Source organism: Physella acuta, unplaced genomic scaffold (genome assembly GCF_028476545.2).
Source record: "Physella acuta isolate Inbredline_101_S28 unplaced genomic scaffold, ASM2847654v3 ptg001330l, whole genome shotgun sequence".
NCBI lineage: Eukaryota > Metazoa > Mollusca > Gastropoda > Physidae > Physella > Physella acuta.
Window position 1 is genome coordinate 62,179 of NW_026732845.1, and position 16,500 is coordinate 78,678.

At 38.0% G+C, this 16,500-nt stretch overlaps 1 protein-coding gene across 1 annotated transcript; it reads left to right on the forward strand.

The window, feature by feature from the left end:
* Window positions 1–1,878: 1,878 nt before the first annotated feature.
* Window positions 1,879–14,373, forward strand: LOC131958506 (uncharacterized). The gene is made up of 9 exons (XM_059323592.1): window positions 1,879–2,083; window positions 2,912–3,001; window positions 3,636–3,730; window positions 5,773–5,974; window positions 7,808–7,918; window positions 8,780–8,794; window positions 9,706–9,809; window positions 10,513–10,711; window positions 13,978–14,373. The coding sequence occupies exons 2-9, from the start codon at window positions 2,945–2,947 to the stop codon at window positions 14,119–14,121; spliced, it is 927 nt and encodes a 308-aa protein (XP_059179575.1). The 5' UTR covers window positions 1,879–2,083; window positions 2,912–2,944; the 3' UTR covers window positions 14,122–14,373.
* Window positions 14,374–16,500: the final 2,127 nt, after the last annotated feature.

Below are 16,500 nucleotides of genomic sequence, written 5' to 3' on the forward strand. Positions count from 1 at the left end.
TTCCTTTTTTAAACTAAGATGCAAACTTACAAATTTAATACAAAAACCACTGGTTCTTAATCTTTTGGACGTAAAAAACCACTGACATAAACATACATTTTTAAATTAGTAAATGTTACATGTAGGCCTATACAAATAAACAAGACGTTATTTTAATAATAAACAGTAGACTAAAGAGATGAACTACAAACTCTTCATATAAAAAAAGTTTATTGTCTAGGTACTTAAATTAACCAAAGCTTGATGTTACATATAATAGCATTAGTCAATGTTTATATTTTAAGCATATGAGGTATATAAACTTTATATAACAGCATATTAAAAAACACAATGTTTAGAAAGACAGATCTAGTTAGATTCATTTTCAATGAAAAAAAATTGTACAACTCAATTATCATGAGTAAAAATAGTAGCTGGTCCTAGCACTTAATTATTATCTAGTGGACATTAAAATTTGAGAAACTAAAATTATTTTAAGTTAGCTTTTTAATCTTGAACTGAACATTAACTTCTGAAATCTAAAAATATTGAACATTTTTATCAACAATGTGTGCTAAGATAAACTGAAAATACTTCCCTTTGATTCAATACACCAAATAACTCTGAAGTCCTATCTCTAAAATTGTGCTTGAACATACAATGTTCTAATTGTTCAAAAATCTTAAACCAGCATTATTGTACAATCCAATTCACTAAAGAAAAATTAAACTCGTTTTTTTTTAAATATTGTTATAATTTGCAAATATAAGACAAAAGGAAGATTCAAGCAGTTAATACAATTGTAATATTTTAAATGTTGACTGACTTTGTACATTCTTAAACAAACGGAGTAGGCTACATTGGAATGAAAATTTAAATAAACCGGGAGTGATCTCCCCTAAACTTTCTCGAATATTCTTATATAACTCGGAATATAGACATGACTTTTAATTTCTTTTTTAAGTTTTAAAAATAGAATAGAATCTCGTAAAAAAGAATTGCGCACCAAGCGAACGCCAAAACAAAATGTGCATAATAGTGCGCAATATTATTAGTACTTTTTAAATTTACGAGAAATCGGAAATAGCGTAAATTAGTACTTCCCGTCAACGGAAATTACTCAAAATTTTACAGAAGGTAGAGAATTAGATCTTTTACTAACATGTGAAATTTCATTTATCTATCTGAAATAGTACTCAAGTTATAGGCTTTTTAAAAATTTCAAAGTAGAAAAAGTATAACTTCCGTTTATCGGAAATCGCTCAAAAGCTTATACGGATCTACGATTTTGATAAAATACTTATATATGAAATTTTATCAACCTAACTATAACGGTACTCAAGTTATCGTGTTTACACATAGACACACACATGCACACACAGACAGACACACAGACATACGGACAATATTGCAAAATTATGTTTTTCCGTATCAGTGAGGTGTAAAACGTCGAGATTTGAAAAAATCTCGATTTTTTTTTTTTTCATGATTACAATACTTTCTCTATACTTCGTATATACGCGAAAGTAAATATTACGTTAATAAAATAAAAGCCAAATTTATAATAAAATATGTCTTACAAGATATCTTTTTGGTCAAGACTCAGCTATCAAGACCCTGCTATAATAAACAATGTTGATATCCTTCAAGGTGAAATACCCGGAAACAACTGCACAAATTTACCCAGTTATGTCCGTGTTTTAATACACTTTTAATACACTTGGCACAGAATCACAGATAGCTGATAGAGGTCCTCTCCATAAATGACGTCAAACATTTTTGACGTGTTTTACCGGATGGTAAAGTACAATTCAATTACACGATGCGCACTTGCAGCAACAGGGGCTAAATGTTGAGCACGTACCAGATCGCACCGATGCCAAACGATGCGATACAGTAGCCAGATTTGTCAATAAGAAGCATGAGGTTTTTTGTGTTATAAATTTGTATTAACCGCTTTGCTTGTGACCGGCTAACCAGGTCCGGCTAGATTTCCTAACATTTACTACCGTCGATAAGATGGGAAGCTTCTTTGTTTAAAGGCGATATTGTGGAGGTTCAGCCAAACCTGTTCAACCTAGATGAGAAAGATGTTGTTTAAAAGGTTTGACAAAGCTGTGATTATGATATTGTTAGTTTTCTCTGTGTTTTTTTTAATATTAGCTTTGTCTTTCTAAGACGAATTAAAAGTGATTCTCACCCACTACCATCACCAAGGCTATGTAGGCCTACAATTGATGTCTGAGGTCTATGGAGCTGAGTTTCCCTTGAGCACTGCCCCCCCCCCCCCCACCCCCATGTACCCCACCCCCTCCTCTACCCCGGACAAAATTTTTAAAAATATAATTTATTGACCTACAGGTCTCCTGCCGGGGTTTTAAAGCCTCTGAAGGGTTAATTTAAAAATGCCTTTACACTAGCCCTCCCTAAAGTATTGTCAGTCATTATGGCAGGTGACGACGATAAAAGATGTGGTCGGTCCAGTCATTTATGATCATCATACCTTTCCCCGTTTCTGCCCAAGACACAGGGGCAGATGAAGCAATCTGTTTCAATGACCGCGGTCAGGACTATGCCCAGCCGCCTTTGTTTCCCTAACGTGAGTTAGGATTCAGGGAGTCACATGGTTAGGACTCAGGAACTTTTTACTCACTTCAACCCGGTTTCGAACTCGACACTTTTTGGGGTTAGCAGTCTAGGGCTCTACCGTCTGATCTACTTTCCCCTAACATCACTCAGTCGCCTACCTTAGAGCTGGGTGTACTCGAGCACGGGATCCGAACTCTAGACTCTCAAATTAGCAGTCGGGCGCTCTACCGTCCGGTCATGCCGTCCCATTAACAGATTGCACAACGTTTTAATTATAATCTAAGTTAGAGTAGTTGTTTTAATTTATTTTATATAAAATATATTTGTTAAATATTTGTGTAAGGTCAAGTTCTGCTTAGAGGTATATTTTGAGAACATGGGATTACCTTTCGTGTTACTGCTGCTAGTTGGGACAGCTACCAGTTCTATCAAGGTAAGTCACAGGTAACTAAACTATACCAATGATCATCATCTTTTTCCGTTCATGCCCAAGTGTCCAAGACCCATGCGGAAGGTGAAGTAGAGTTCTTCTACTTCAGAGACATATTAAAGGATAGTTTGGTTAGCACTATGCCCAGCCGCCTTTGTTTCCCGAACGTGAGTTAGGTACCCATCAGAGTTGGGTAGACTCAGGGGCATTCTACTGACTTGAATCTGGATTCGCACTCGAGACTTTCGGGTCAGCAGTCTTGCTCTCCGCCGCTAGGCCACGCTGTCCCATTCTACCAATGATACGGAGTTAAGAACAAGAAATAATCCTCTTTAGACCTAGCGATCCATTAGGCAGATGAGGCAAAGTTCATATGTTTCTTTACCTCTGCATATGAAGGGATAATGTGGTCAGAAGTATACCCAGCCGCCTTTACTTTTACTAATTTGAGTCAGGTACTCATCAAAGCTGGATGAACTCAGTGACGTTTCACTGATTTGAACTTGGATTCGAACTCGAGACAAGCGGTAGAGCGCTTGCCTGCTTACCCGAAAGTCTCGAAATTATTTGTAGCTGTAAGAATCATGTGTAGCTGTAACAATTATTGTGTAACTGTAACAATTATTAATTCTTACAGTTCGACGCCCCCTTAGACTACAACCTATTTTTCTGGCAAGGAATCAACTCCTTACAATACCACTTGGACATTCGTATCCCACGTGACTCCCGCAGGCGAGTGGCTGTTCACATGTTTCAATAGATTAAAACAAAACCCACACTTTTTTGTATTATTTTACTTCAAACAATCCTCACTAGCTTTCATCTTTTTATTCGCAAACAATCTTCACTCTAGATTTCAGCCTAAAGCCATCATTTTATTCATAAACAATCTTCACTCTAGATTTCAAACAATAGCCATTATTTTTATTCACAGTCTTTCCTCTAAATTTCAGGCAATAACCATTACTTTATTCACAAAATATCCATCGTGAAGTATAATCCAGCTTAGCGATATTTTTTTATGTTAAGACAAACAGGAAAATGTTATTTTAAGAATTTACGCCATGCGAATTAATTATCATAGTTAGCTGCAAACAATTATCGCCATATAGTTTTGAAAAATTTCTATTTGTTTTGTTTTTAAACTATTTGTTTTGAGAACGTCGAACGACTGCTCACCCGTATGTATTTACTAAGAATGCCATGCTCACGCCCGTAGACGCGTGACCCACATAGAATAAGCAGCTATCTTATTCTTCGTTAATACTAACAAGATAGAAAGCGATTTCCTCAACTCAAATGAATATTACGTCATTTTACGCCATATGGCCCGATGACTCCTATTTCAGCCTGTTTTTCTTTCTGGATTTGCTGATTTGCTTCCATGGCTGGTGTCCGCCCAAGAACAAACCTCAAGGCAGAAGCTGTTTGATTTTGGAGTTTTCTCTCTTAGATGGGTTACCGTCCCCAGCTAACTAGCCTCGTCTGCCGCAGGTTCGAACCCTGATATTTTGGAATATCCAACCGTGGGTTCTCCTGCCAGACCATTCCGTTCCCTTGAGTATCTATCAGACTACGGCCGAGGAAACTGAACGCGACATTTCACATAAGAACTGACCATACAATTATTTTTAATCTCAACAGTTTTTAACCTCAATAAGTTCTCTCTCTCTCTCTCTCTCTCTCTCTCTCTCTCTCTCTCTCTCTCTATATATATATATATATATATATATATATATATATATATATATATATATATATATATATATATATATATATATATATACTTAAACCAAACCCCTCCCACGAAAGCTTCAAGTGCCTTCTCCCTTGCGACCCCCATCCCCAGGGCTGTAGAAAAGAATATCTGAATAAAATTTAGATACGTTGAAACAGATAAACTCCCATTGGTCTGAAAAGGCACTCATTTTATACAATTCAATGTGTTTTTAACACTCTCATGATAATTCAAACGGCAGCAATTAGCATTAGGTACTTGAATTTTTTTTGTAAATTATACACACAATGATTCATTTTATTAATTTTCTCATTGATAAATCAGTTTTTTACAAGCTTTTATTAAACTCACTTCCTCTGTCTGTCGTCAGTCTGTCGTCAGTCTAGATCGAAACGCACGTGCGAAATTGCAGGCAGTTCTAACTGACAGATACGGTTCGTAATTGATACGTGAGTCAAGACATAAAGGCAATGCATCGTGACATTCAATTTGACTTGATTGGGTTCCTAATTAACTTTTTATGAAGTAATTAAAATTTGGACTGAATTAGTAGGCAGTTCTATCCACACGCGTCATCACGGCCGTGTAGGGCGTGGAGCGTGGAGGTTCTACGTCAAAAGCGCGTTATCACGTTCAATAGGTGCGCGATGGTTTTTAGTTGGGTCAGCAGTCTAGTTCTTTACCTCTAGTCTACGCCATCCATAATATACGCGTCATTAAGGCCCTCTTGGGCGTTGAGCGAGGAGGGCTCTACGATAAGACAGGGCAGAGAAAGGAAATAAAACGTGTCATCACGTTCAATAGGCGCGTAATGGGTCTCTTCCTAAATATTAGTAAAGGTATCCAATAGATACTAAAGTTATCCACGCTTTTCTTTATAGTAATTTAAATAGTAGTGTCTAATATTTAGGAAAAGACCCACGCTTTTCTTTATAGTTTTTTAAATAGTAGTGTATAATTTATTTTCTACTTTCTAGTGCATTATTACATAAAAGCTTGTTATTTTGTATGAATTTTTTTTTAATTGTGTTAACAGATTTACAATTGAGTTCTGCACTAATGTGCTCTGTACCATGGACAAAGTGCTTCACTTCAGGGCGCGGTTCGATAAACAGCACGTGGCCAGGTCGCATCGGCTGAACGGAAAATGGAGTTCGGAGCTGACAAGTGGAGTGATGCCTTTTGAGAGAGGGGGCGAATTCTCCATGAAAATTATCACCGGGCAGTCTAGATTTGAGGTACGGGAACGGTGGATCTACGGGGTTGCTATGAATGGTAATGAGGGAAGTGTTTCCACCCGCAACCCACCCACCCCATAAAAAATACGATTAAAATTGGAAAATAATTCTGAGAAATATATAGTTGTGAAGATCCATTTCGGACTTTGTGGCCTACGGGACAGCTGAAGTAGAGTTCACCTGTTTCCGTGATCTCGGTATGTGAAAGGATAGTGTGATCCGCACTATGCCCAGTGTGAGGGGGGGTGATAATGATGAACCCGGGCCTGGTATAGTTTTGTGTGAAATCACCACACACAAGTCCAATTCAGGACATGATGTTCTTTATTTACACAAAACAACTTTCTACTTCTATCTAACTAGTCTATACTATATGATGTCTACTAATACAACTAACTAAACACTTCTATCTAACTGCGCATCCCTAACACACTATCTACCTCTAACTTTTACATCTTTACCCTTGCGCTACTTATCACCGTCTGCTTTCTACCGATATCTATCACCGTCTGTTCTCCCTCGCTCCAGTGGTCAGCTGATGATCTCACGTGACCGGGTTAGCTCCTGTGTTTCTATTGGTCTGTTTAACTAACTAAGCTATACTCTGTTTCTACCATCTACTTAACTTCTAAACTAAACTAGCGTCATCCCACCCAGCTGCTTTTATTTTTCCTAACGTGAGTTAGGTACCCCCAGCAGAGGCGTAGCGACCCTTCCCGGCGCCCGGGGACATACTTTCAATTTGGCGCCCCCTTGGGAGCAAATTTTCGATTTGCACCCCCCCCCCGAACTTTTCATTTGCACCCCCCCTCAAACTTTCGATTTGCACCCCCCCCCCTCGAACTTTTCATTTGCACCCCCCCCCCCCTTAAAATTTCGATTTGCACCCCCCCCCCCTCGAACTTTTCATTTGCACCCCCCCCCCTCAAACTTTCGATTTGCACCCCCCCCCCTCGAACTTTTCATTTGCACCCCCCCCTCACACTTTCAATTTGGCGCCCCCCCTAAGGTCGGCGCCCGGGGACATATGTCCCCCCCCCCGCCCCCCCCCCCTCGCTACGCTACTGACCCCCAGTGTTGGATGGACTCAAGATGGTTCTACCACTTTACCCAGGAACACTGGCTCAAATCTTTCGGTTTGGAAGACGAACACGCTACCATTCGACCACGCTGTCCCACGAGAAAAATATAGGCCTATCGAAATTTACTAAATCATTTTTATAATTTTTTTTTAGCTTTTTTTTTTAGCTCACCCGGCGCGCGTCGCTGCTATCCAGTCCATCCCACCAGAGCGGCGCAACATTTCACCAGCACTTTATCAGTCGTGTATTTTTTAGATGTGTGACCTAGTTTTCTAGAACTGAGTTACTTAAGTGTAAACATCGTTTTTGGGTGCGAGTTTGTCCACACTCCCGCCCAGTGGGCGTGCTGCGTGAACGCCTTGTGTGTACGTTAACCACCCTCTGTAATAGTGAGGTACAGCACACCACCTCGGCGACTGCTCAGGTGTCATTAACGCCAGTTACACTACTGCAGGAGCGCCTGATGTATCACTTTGCTTGCTTTGTAGTGTCCCACCGTGTCCCTGGTATAGGGTGCTCTTTAAAATTAAAGTAGGCGCAGTAGTGCTCACGGGGGAACACAGCGAGCTCATGGACGCGCCTGATTGGACAACGATTATAGTAACCCACCACAATGAATGGCGTTCTTTAAAACGAACATCGGCGTTATAGTACACACGTAGGAGTGACTCCTTCGCTCCATCCCCCAACCCCACCCCGAGACATGTCTCCAACATATCCATCCATTAATTGTTGTTTTTTATGTCCTCAGATCTACATTGACGACGTATTATTCTGCCAGTATAATGGCGTTTTTCATAGAGAAGCGCAATATGTTATGAAGATTTCTGGAAAAGTGGAGATTACACATTGGACTGAATTTGTGAGTTGTTGTTTTTTACTTTCTCGTATATACGAAGTATATAGAAAGTATTGTAATAGTGCAAAAAAAATCGAGATTTTAACAAATCTCGACGTTTTACACCTCACTGATACGAAAAAACATAATTTTGCAATCTTGTCCGTATGTCTGTGTGTCTGTGTGTGTGTCTGTGTGTGTGTGTGTGTGTGTGTCTGTGTGTAAACACGATTACTTGAGTACCGTTACAGCTAGGTTGATGAAATTTCATATATAAGTATTTTATCAAAATCGTAGATCCGTATCAAATTTTGAGCGATTTCCAATTACCGGAAGTGGTACTTTTTCTACTTTAAAATTTAAAAAAGCCAATAACTTGAGTACTATTTCAGGTAGATAAATGAAATTTCACATGTAAGTAAAAGATCTAATTCTCTACCTTCTATTAAATTGTGAGTAATTTCCGTTGAACTGAAATAATAATTTACGCTATTTCCGATTTCTCAAAAAACGCACGTAAATTTATAAAGTACTAATAATATCCCGCACTATTATGCACATTTTATTAGGCGTTCACTTGATGTGCAATTCTATTTTTTTTACGAGATTCAATTCTATTATAAAAAGTTTAAGTAATTAAAAATGGATTACAAATATTGTCTATGTCCTGAGTTGCCATCCCTAGTAGTTTTATATTAGAATATCCGAGAAAGTAAGTTTGGGGGAGATCACTCCAGGTTTTTTTTCTATGTTCGGATGTTTTTCCCTGCCTTAGGAATTTTTTTGTCTGTATGTGGGTATGTCAGCGTTTCATTTTTCTGTGTGCGTTGTTTATAATTTTCGGATTTTTCGAATGTCAATTTTTCTGTTGTTTTTTTCTTTTAGGTGGATAAATCAATGGTAAGCTTCGTTTCTTATTAATAAGCTGTAGCTTCGCAAGGTGGGGGTGATGGTACTAGTCTGGTACTAGTACTAGACGGTACTGACAACCACCCCCCCCCCCACCGTCAAGAAACTCTTCGTGATATCCCCTGACCGTCAGCCCGTCCATCTCTCTGTCTGTCTCTTTGTTTCCTTTTTTGTTCCGTTATTTGTTTCTTTGTTTGTTTCTTTGTTTGTGGCTAATCTTGTACCGCAATTTTAAAACCATCTAATGCAGCGATTTGGGTTTTTTGAGATCCATTCGTCGCTGATGATAGTGCAAGTATGAACGTTTATTTAAAAAACTACTCAATTCAATTTTTGAAAGTGAAAATAACAAGAATAAATAACAGCAATTGCTCGATCAGCTATCTAACGATGGTGAACTGTTGGTAACGCTGTTGGTTTCTTGTCTGAGGATCGACCACGAAAGAGGCAGAAAATTATCTTTTTGACATCGAATGTTCTCGTGTTTTTAAACAAAAATACTTTTACTTGTATTTGGTGGAGACTTCATTGAGAACGAATAGCTCAAAAGTAGAAAAGAAAAAAGTGTGAAAAAAAACTTTAAGCATGATAACTATTCAAATTGACTGAAATTTTAAAACTAAGTACAACTAATTATTTTGCTTTCTTTTATAAACGCATTGGTCGCCAAAATAAGCAATAGATTTAATGAGGGCTCGGTGCTTTTATAAAGAAAGCAAGTTGTTTTTTTAAATTGTTTTTTTTGTCGGAGCATAATATAAACGCTTATTATTACAGTTTGTTGTTGTTGTTGTTGTTTTTTGTTATTTTTGTTATTTTTTTGTTATTTTTTTCTTGAATTCCCGCTGCCCCTTCTACTATACTTGCTTTACCTTTAAACTGTTTTTAAATATTTGTTACAGTTAAGTCCCGCGGTTACCTACTGGGGATTTAAGCGCAGCCCCATAGCCGGTGATAGACTACAAATTGATATTCTATTGGCTGCCAACTGGAAAAGTTTGGGAAAGTAATGTTTAATTTTTAATTCCTTCTTTTCATTTATAATTGTAATACAGTAATCTCTTGGTTATCGCGGTTAATAGGGATCAAAGCCGGCCACGATAGGTGTAAAACCGCGAGGCAGTGTTACTCTCACGTTTTGAACATTTTTTCGTATGTATAATATCAATAGGTGTATGAAATCATATAAGTGCATATGTTATTGTTGAAATTTTAAAGAATAGTTTCAAACCTTAAATAAAATATTAATTGTATAAATAACATACATAAATTAATGTATAAATAATGTTTAAAAAAAAGATACGTGTGTGTGAATAACATAATAAGATGTAACTAAAGTATACCTACATACTATAATTTTTTAGAACTCTTTTATTCTCTTAACAAAATACGTAACTCGCATAAGACAATATCTTAATGTTTATCTATGTCGATGAAACACCTGCACAATACGATGTAGGTGGAAAAGTTAGAAGATGAAGATGATTTTCGGCACGGGTTATTGGGAGCAGTGTTTCATCCAGACTTTCTTTTCCTGTGGTGGGGGAGGGGGACATTTTAAATTTTCGTGAGAGGGTGGGTGCACTGGTAAAATTATATATTTTCATTAAATTCTCTTAAATGTTGCGTCAGCCTTTCTTCTGAGATCGCAGCAACGCGTGTGACGAGTACGCTAGCTTACGGAGTTCATTTTCTGATTTCTTGACCAGATTTCACCTGGATCTGAATAAAATGAAAGACCGGCTTCGGGCCAATCAAATTATCTGTGAATTTTCCTGGCCTTCGTCGACATTCACACTCAAGTGTATGGATGAAAACCCGTGTACCCCAGCCGTAACCACAGTCACATTGAAAGCCAGCCAGTGGTTCACGATATCGATTAACTTTTCCCTTAACAGCATGGTAAAGGTGAGTGACGTACTTAGCTTCACTTGGTCCTCTTTACTCCCTGTGGAGCATAGGGTATCAAGCATTGGCGGAAATAGAAATAAATACTTCATCGTGGAAATAATGTGGGGTCCTATCTACTGTTTGTCTGTCTATCTGTCTGTCAGTATATGTAGTATATGATGTAAATATGATGTATATGTAAATGTAAAATGTAAAATGTGTATATATATATATATATATATATATATATATATATATATATATATATATATATATATATAATGTTCAATACTGTATATTTGTTTGTAAAATGTTTGTTAAATATTTGTAATCGCGGATTGCAGAGGAATATAGAAAAAACGAAAAAATTTGATACTTCCACGGAGCCAAGTGTTAGATTATTATATTGCTCATGGTCTAAATTTATGAGTTAAAAATTACTATTCAAAGTCTTTAAAAACATTTTTCATTTTATATACTTAGAATAATAATTTTTAATTATGAACATTACATAAAAAAAATTTAAAAGTGTATCAACGTTTATAAAATGTCTATAATTGTGTCTGAAATGTATTTGCATTTTGTCCTTTAGTTCTCATAACGTCCCTTGATTTGGAAAATTCAGTTACTTCCCTATAAAAAAAACAATAAATCGGGGGGAGAAAGAATTTAATTTTTATTACTTTGTTTTGGTGTTAGGAAAAAAAATAATTATATAATTAGCGGGGATTGATTAAGTGCAATGTTATTGGTATTTTAAATACTGCATTTTATTTATTCCATACACTGAACGCACTGTTTTCTTCTGATTATTTTTAATCAATAACAGTTAGAAAGCCAGGTCCATCATGTCCTAAATGTTTATTTCTTTCCGTTTACGGAAAAGTTTAGAGTATTATAATTGTTCACTAAATTGAAACAGGCGCGTCCGCCGGCGCCCCAGCAGGGTTCGATTTGGCGCCCTGTGTTAACCTGTGAGCCCTATGGTGCATATAAGAAAGGTTATTATAGTCTTTAAGTGAATCTAATCCGGGCGTCTTCTGGCGCCCAGACAAGATGCTATTTGGGGCCCCGGGCCTCCCGTGTTCGGTTTGGCGCCTACGTTCGTTTAAGTGAGTGCAAAAGACTATGAATAAGTGGGGGGGGGTTGGGTACTATAGTCGTTTATTAAGATGAAACAGGTGATTCCGCCGGCGCCACAGCATGGTGCGATTTGGCGCCCCTGGCTAGACTGTGAGCACTTTGCGTTTATGTTTGCGTTAGTGTTTTCTTTGTGTTTAGGTTTGGCTTGCGATAGTGGTTGCGTTTGCGTTTTGAATTGGTTAGTTTTTGTTCTTTCTTTTTCGTTTTCGTTTGTGTTTTTTTCTTTGGGTTTGTGTTTGTATTTGTGTTTGTGGTTGGTTTTCTTTTGGATTTGGTTGGTTTTGTTTGCTTTTTCGTTTGTTTTTTCTTTGTGTTTGTATTGGTGTTTGTGGTTGTGGTTGGGTTTGTTGTTAGGTTTTTGTTTTCGTTTGCTTTTTTGTTTGTTTTTTCTTTGTGTTCGTTTTTTCTTTGTGTTTGTATTGGTTTTTGTGGTTGTGGTTGGGTTTGTTGTTATGTTTTTGTTTTCGTTTGTATTTGTAATTGTGTAAGCGTTATGTTTGCGTTTTGTTGTTTTGGTTTTGGTTGGTTGTGGTTAGGCAATGCCGGTTACACAGGGAATAGTCTTTAACAGAAAGGTTTTTCACAGAGGCCAGAGAAGGGCCTGGCCGGGACGGCTAGTACAGGGGTCGGCAACCTTTTGAAGCGGAAGAGCCAAAAGTTACAATTTTCAAAATTTCCCTGGTTTTAAAGAGTCACTAACACTTTTTTTATTTCAAATATTTAATTTTTTTATTAAGATTATTAGTATTTATTCAAGGAGCTGGAGAGCCGCATCTTGATATCAAAAGAGCCGCATGCGGCTCGCGAGCCGCAGGTTGCCGACCCCTGGGCTAGTATATATATCTTATATATAAAGCTCAATTTTGTAACGCATATGTTTGTTGTTGGTCTTGGATGGATTAAAGTGTTATAATATTATCGTGCGCATTTCTCTAAATTTATGAGTTTAAAAATTACTATTGAAAGTGTTGAGAAATAATTTTCATTTTTCAAATTATAGTAATAATTGTCGGCATGTTCATTCAACACAAGTTTTTAAAAAATATCATCTTTTACAAAAATTCTAATTATGTCTTTATTTAGTCCTATAGCACTTACTTCCCTTTGATAAATTAGGAAAACACAATTACTTCCCTTTATAAAACCATTGCATTCGTGGAAAAGATTTTACTTTTTAATTACTTTGTTTTGGTGTTGGGAAAAAAAATAATTACATAATTAGCGGGGATTGATCAAGTGCAAATGTTGTAGGTATTTTACGGATAAGCTTGGAGTATTATAATTGTTCATCAAATTGAAACAGGCGCGTTCGTTTAAGAGAGTGCAAAAGACTGTGAATAACTTGGGGTACTATAGTCGTTCATTAAGCTAAAACAGGTGATTCCGCCCCGGGCGTTTATGTTCGCGTTAGTGTTTTCTTTGTGTTTAGGTGGGTTTGCGTTAGTGGTTGCGTTTTGATTTGGTTCGTTTTTGTTCTTTCTTTTTTCGTTTTTGTTTGTGTTTTTTTGTTTGGGTTTGTATTTGTGTTTTTGGTTGGTTTTGCGTTTGGATTTGGTTTGTTTTCGTTTGCTTTTTCGTTGTTTTTTTTTTTTTTGTTGGTATTGGTGTTTGTGGTTGGGTTTGTTGTTAGGTTTTTGTTTTCGTTTGCTTTTTTGTTTGTTTTTTGTTTGTTTTTGTATTGGTGTTTGTGGTTGGGTTTGTTGTTAGGTTTTTATTTTCGTTTGTATTTGTAATTGTGTTAGTGTTATGTTTGTGTTTTGTTGTTTTGGTTGGTTGTGGTTTGGGTGGGCAATGCCGGGTTTATGATGATTACTAAACACACAGGTAATGGTCTTTAACAGAAAGGTTTTTCACAGAAGCCAGAGCAGGGCCTGGCCGGGACGGCTAGTATATATATATAGTCAGGTTCATGCGTTCCACACAAAAAGAATGCAGTAGTGCTCTTTTGCCGTAATGCCACTGTTGTCCATTATGGGAATCGGCCTTCGGGCAAGTGTGTGTATATATATATATATATATATATATATATATATATATATATATATATATATATATATATATATATATATATATATATATATATATATATATATATATATATATATATATATATATATACATCAACATTTCCTTTTTACCAGTTTTACTACAAACAAATTTATCTTGGAGAGATTCGCAGCAATTACGCCACTGTGCGGTCGATACACTTCCAGTGGAGGATTGATGATTATAAAATGAGGTTTATTCCAGCTTCAGCACCTCAAGGACCTCCGCGGCGACAATAGCTTTCTAAAGCTGTAGCAACTGCCATCTATAACTGTTTAAAAGCCTGTGTTTTTATTGTTCTGTTATTTCAATGTGTTTGAGGTGTTATTAGTTTTATAAGAGTGAAGTTAAACAATTAACATTTACTTTTTTTGTGAAAAGCATAGAAGCTATACTATAATTTTTTTCGATGTTAAAACAAGATGAAAAGTGTCAACATCTGTATGAGTAAATCAGTTTTTCGCAGATAAAATGTTACTTCAATAACAATATCTAAACGTGTTTTTTCACTGAAAACTTTTAATTATTTCCTTTTTGTTATTGACGGTCTGGAGTGACTGTCTAAAATTGCCGTGTATAAACTAATGAAGTGGCAAAAAATAATGGAAATTAATTGGTTTCCATGAAATCTCATCTTTATCTGTAAGCCAAGAAGCACGGGCTATTCAATATTAATGAGTAATTTTATACAGGGCAATGGCCAAGTGGGTGATGGTCAACTGGGGAATGGCCAACAGGGAATGCCTACCCAGGTGATGTCTGGAGAATGACAATTTGGCAATGGCTTACTGGGGAGTACCATCTAATGATGGCCAACTGGGGAGTACCATCTAACGATGGCCAACTGGGGAGTACCATCTAATAATGGCCAACTGGGGAGTACCATCTAATGATGGCCAACTGGGGAGTACCATCTAATGATGGCCAACTGGGGAGTACCATCTAATGATGGCCAACTGGGGAGTACCATCTAATGATGGCCAACTGGGGAGTACCTTCTAATGATGGCCAACTGGGGAGTACCATCTAATGATGGCCAACAGGGCAATGGCCAACTGGGGAGTACCATCTAATGATAGCCAAATAAGGAGTACCATCTAATGATGGCCAACTGGAGAGTACCATCTAATGATGGCCAACTGTGCAATGACTAACTGGGGAGTACCATCTAAGGATGGCCAACTGGGGAATGGATAACAGAGGAGTACCATCTAAGGATGGCCAACTGGGGAATGGATAACTGGGGAGTACCCTCTAATGATGGTCAACTGGGGAGTACCATCTAATGATGGACAACTGGGCAATGACTAACTGAGGAGTACCATCTAATGATGGCCAACTGGGGAGTACCATCTAATGATAGCCAACTGGGGAATACCTTCTAATGATGGCCAACTGGGGAGTACCATCTAATGATAGCCAAATAAGGAGTACCATCTAATGATGGCCAACTGGAGAGTACCATCTAATGATGGCCAACTGGGCAATGGCTAGCTGGGGAGTACCATCTAATGATGGCCAACTGGGGAGTACCATCTAATGATGGCCAACTGGGGAGTACCATCTAATGATGGCCAACTACGGAGTACCATCTAATGATGGCCAACTGGGGAGTACTATCTAATGATGGCCAACTGGGGAGTTCCATCTAATGATGGCCAACTGGGAAGTACCATCCAATGATGGCCAACTGGGCAATGGCTAACTGGGGAGTACCATCTAATGATAGCCAACTCGGGAGTACCATCTAATAATGGCCAACTGGGGAGTACCATCTAATGATGGCCAACTGGGGAGTACCATCTAATGATGGCCAACTGGGTAGTACCATCTAATGATGGCCATCTGGGGAGTACCATCTAATAATGGCCATCTGGGAAGTTCCATCTAATGATACCAACTGGGAAGTACCATCTAATGATGGCCAACTGGGCAATGGCTAACTGGGGAGTACCATATAATGAAAGCCAACTGGGGAATACCATCTAATGATGGCCAACTGGGGAGTACCATCTAATGATGGCCAACTGGGGAGTACCATCTAATGATGGCCAACTACGGAGTACCATCTAATGATGGCCAACTGGGGAGTACTATCTAATGATGGCCAACTGGGGAGTTCCATCTAATGATGGCCAACTGGGAAGTACCATCCAATGATGGCCAACTGGGCAATGGCTAACTGGGGAGTACATCTAATGATAGCCAACTGGGGAGTACCATCTAATGATGGCTAACTTGGGAGTACCATGTAATGATAGCCAACTGGGGAGTACCATCTAATGATGGCCAACTGGGGAGTACAATCTAATGATAGCCAACTTGGGAGTACCATCTAATGATGGCCAACATCGGAGTACCATCTAATGATAGCCAACTGGAGAGTACCATCTATTGATGGCCAACTGGGCAATGACTAACTGGGGAGTACCATCTAATGATGGCCAACTGGTGAGTATCTTCTAGTGATGGCCAACTGGGGAGTACCATCTAATGATGGCCAACTGGGGAGTACCATCTAATGTTGGACAACTGGGCAATCGCTAACTGGGGAGTACTATCTAATGATGGCCAACTGGGGAGTACCATCTAATGATAGCAAACTGGGGAGTACCATC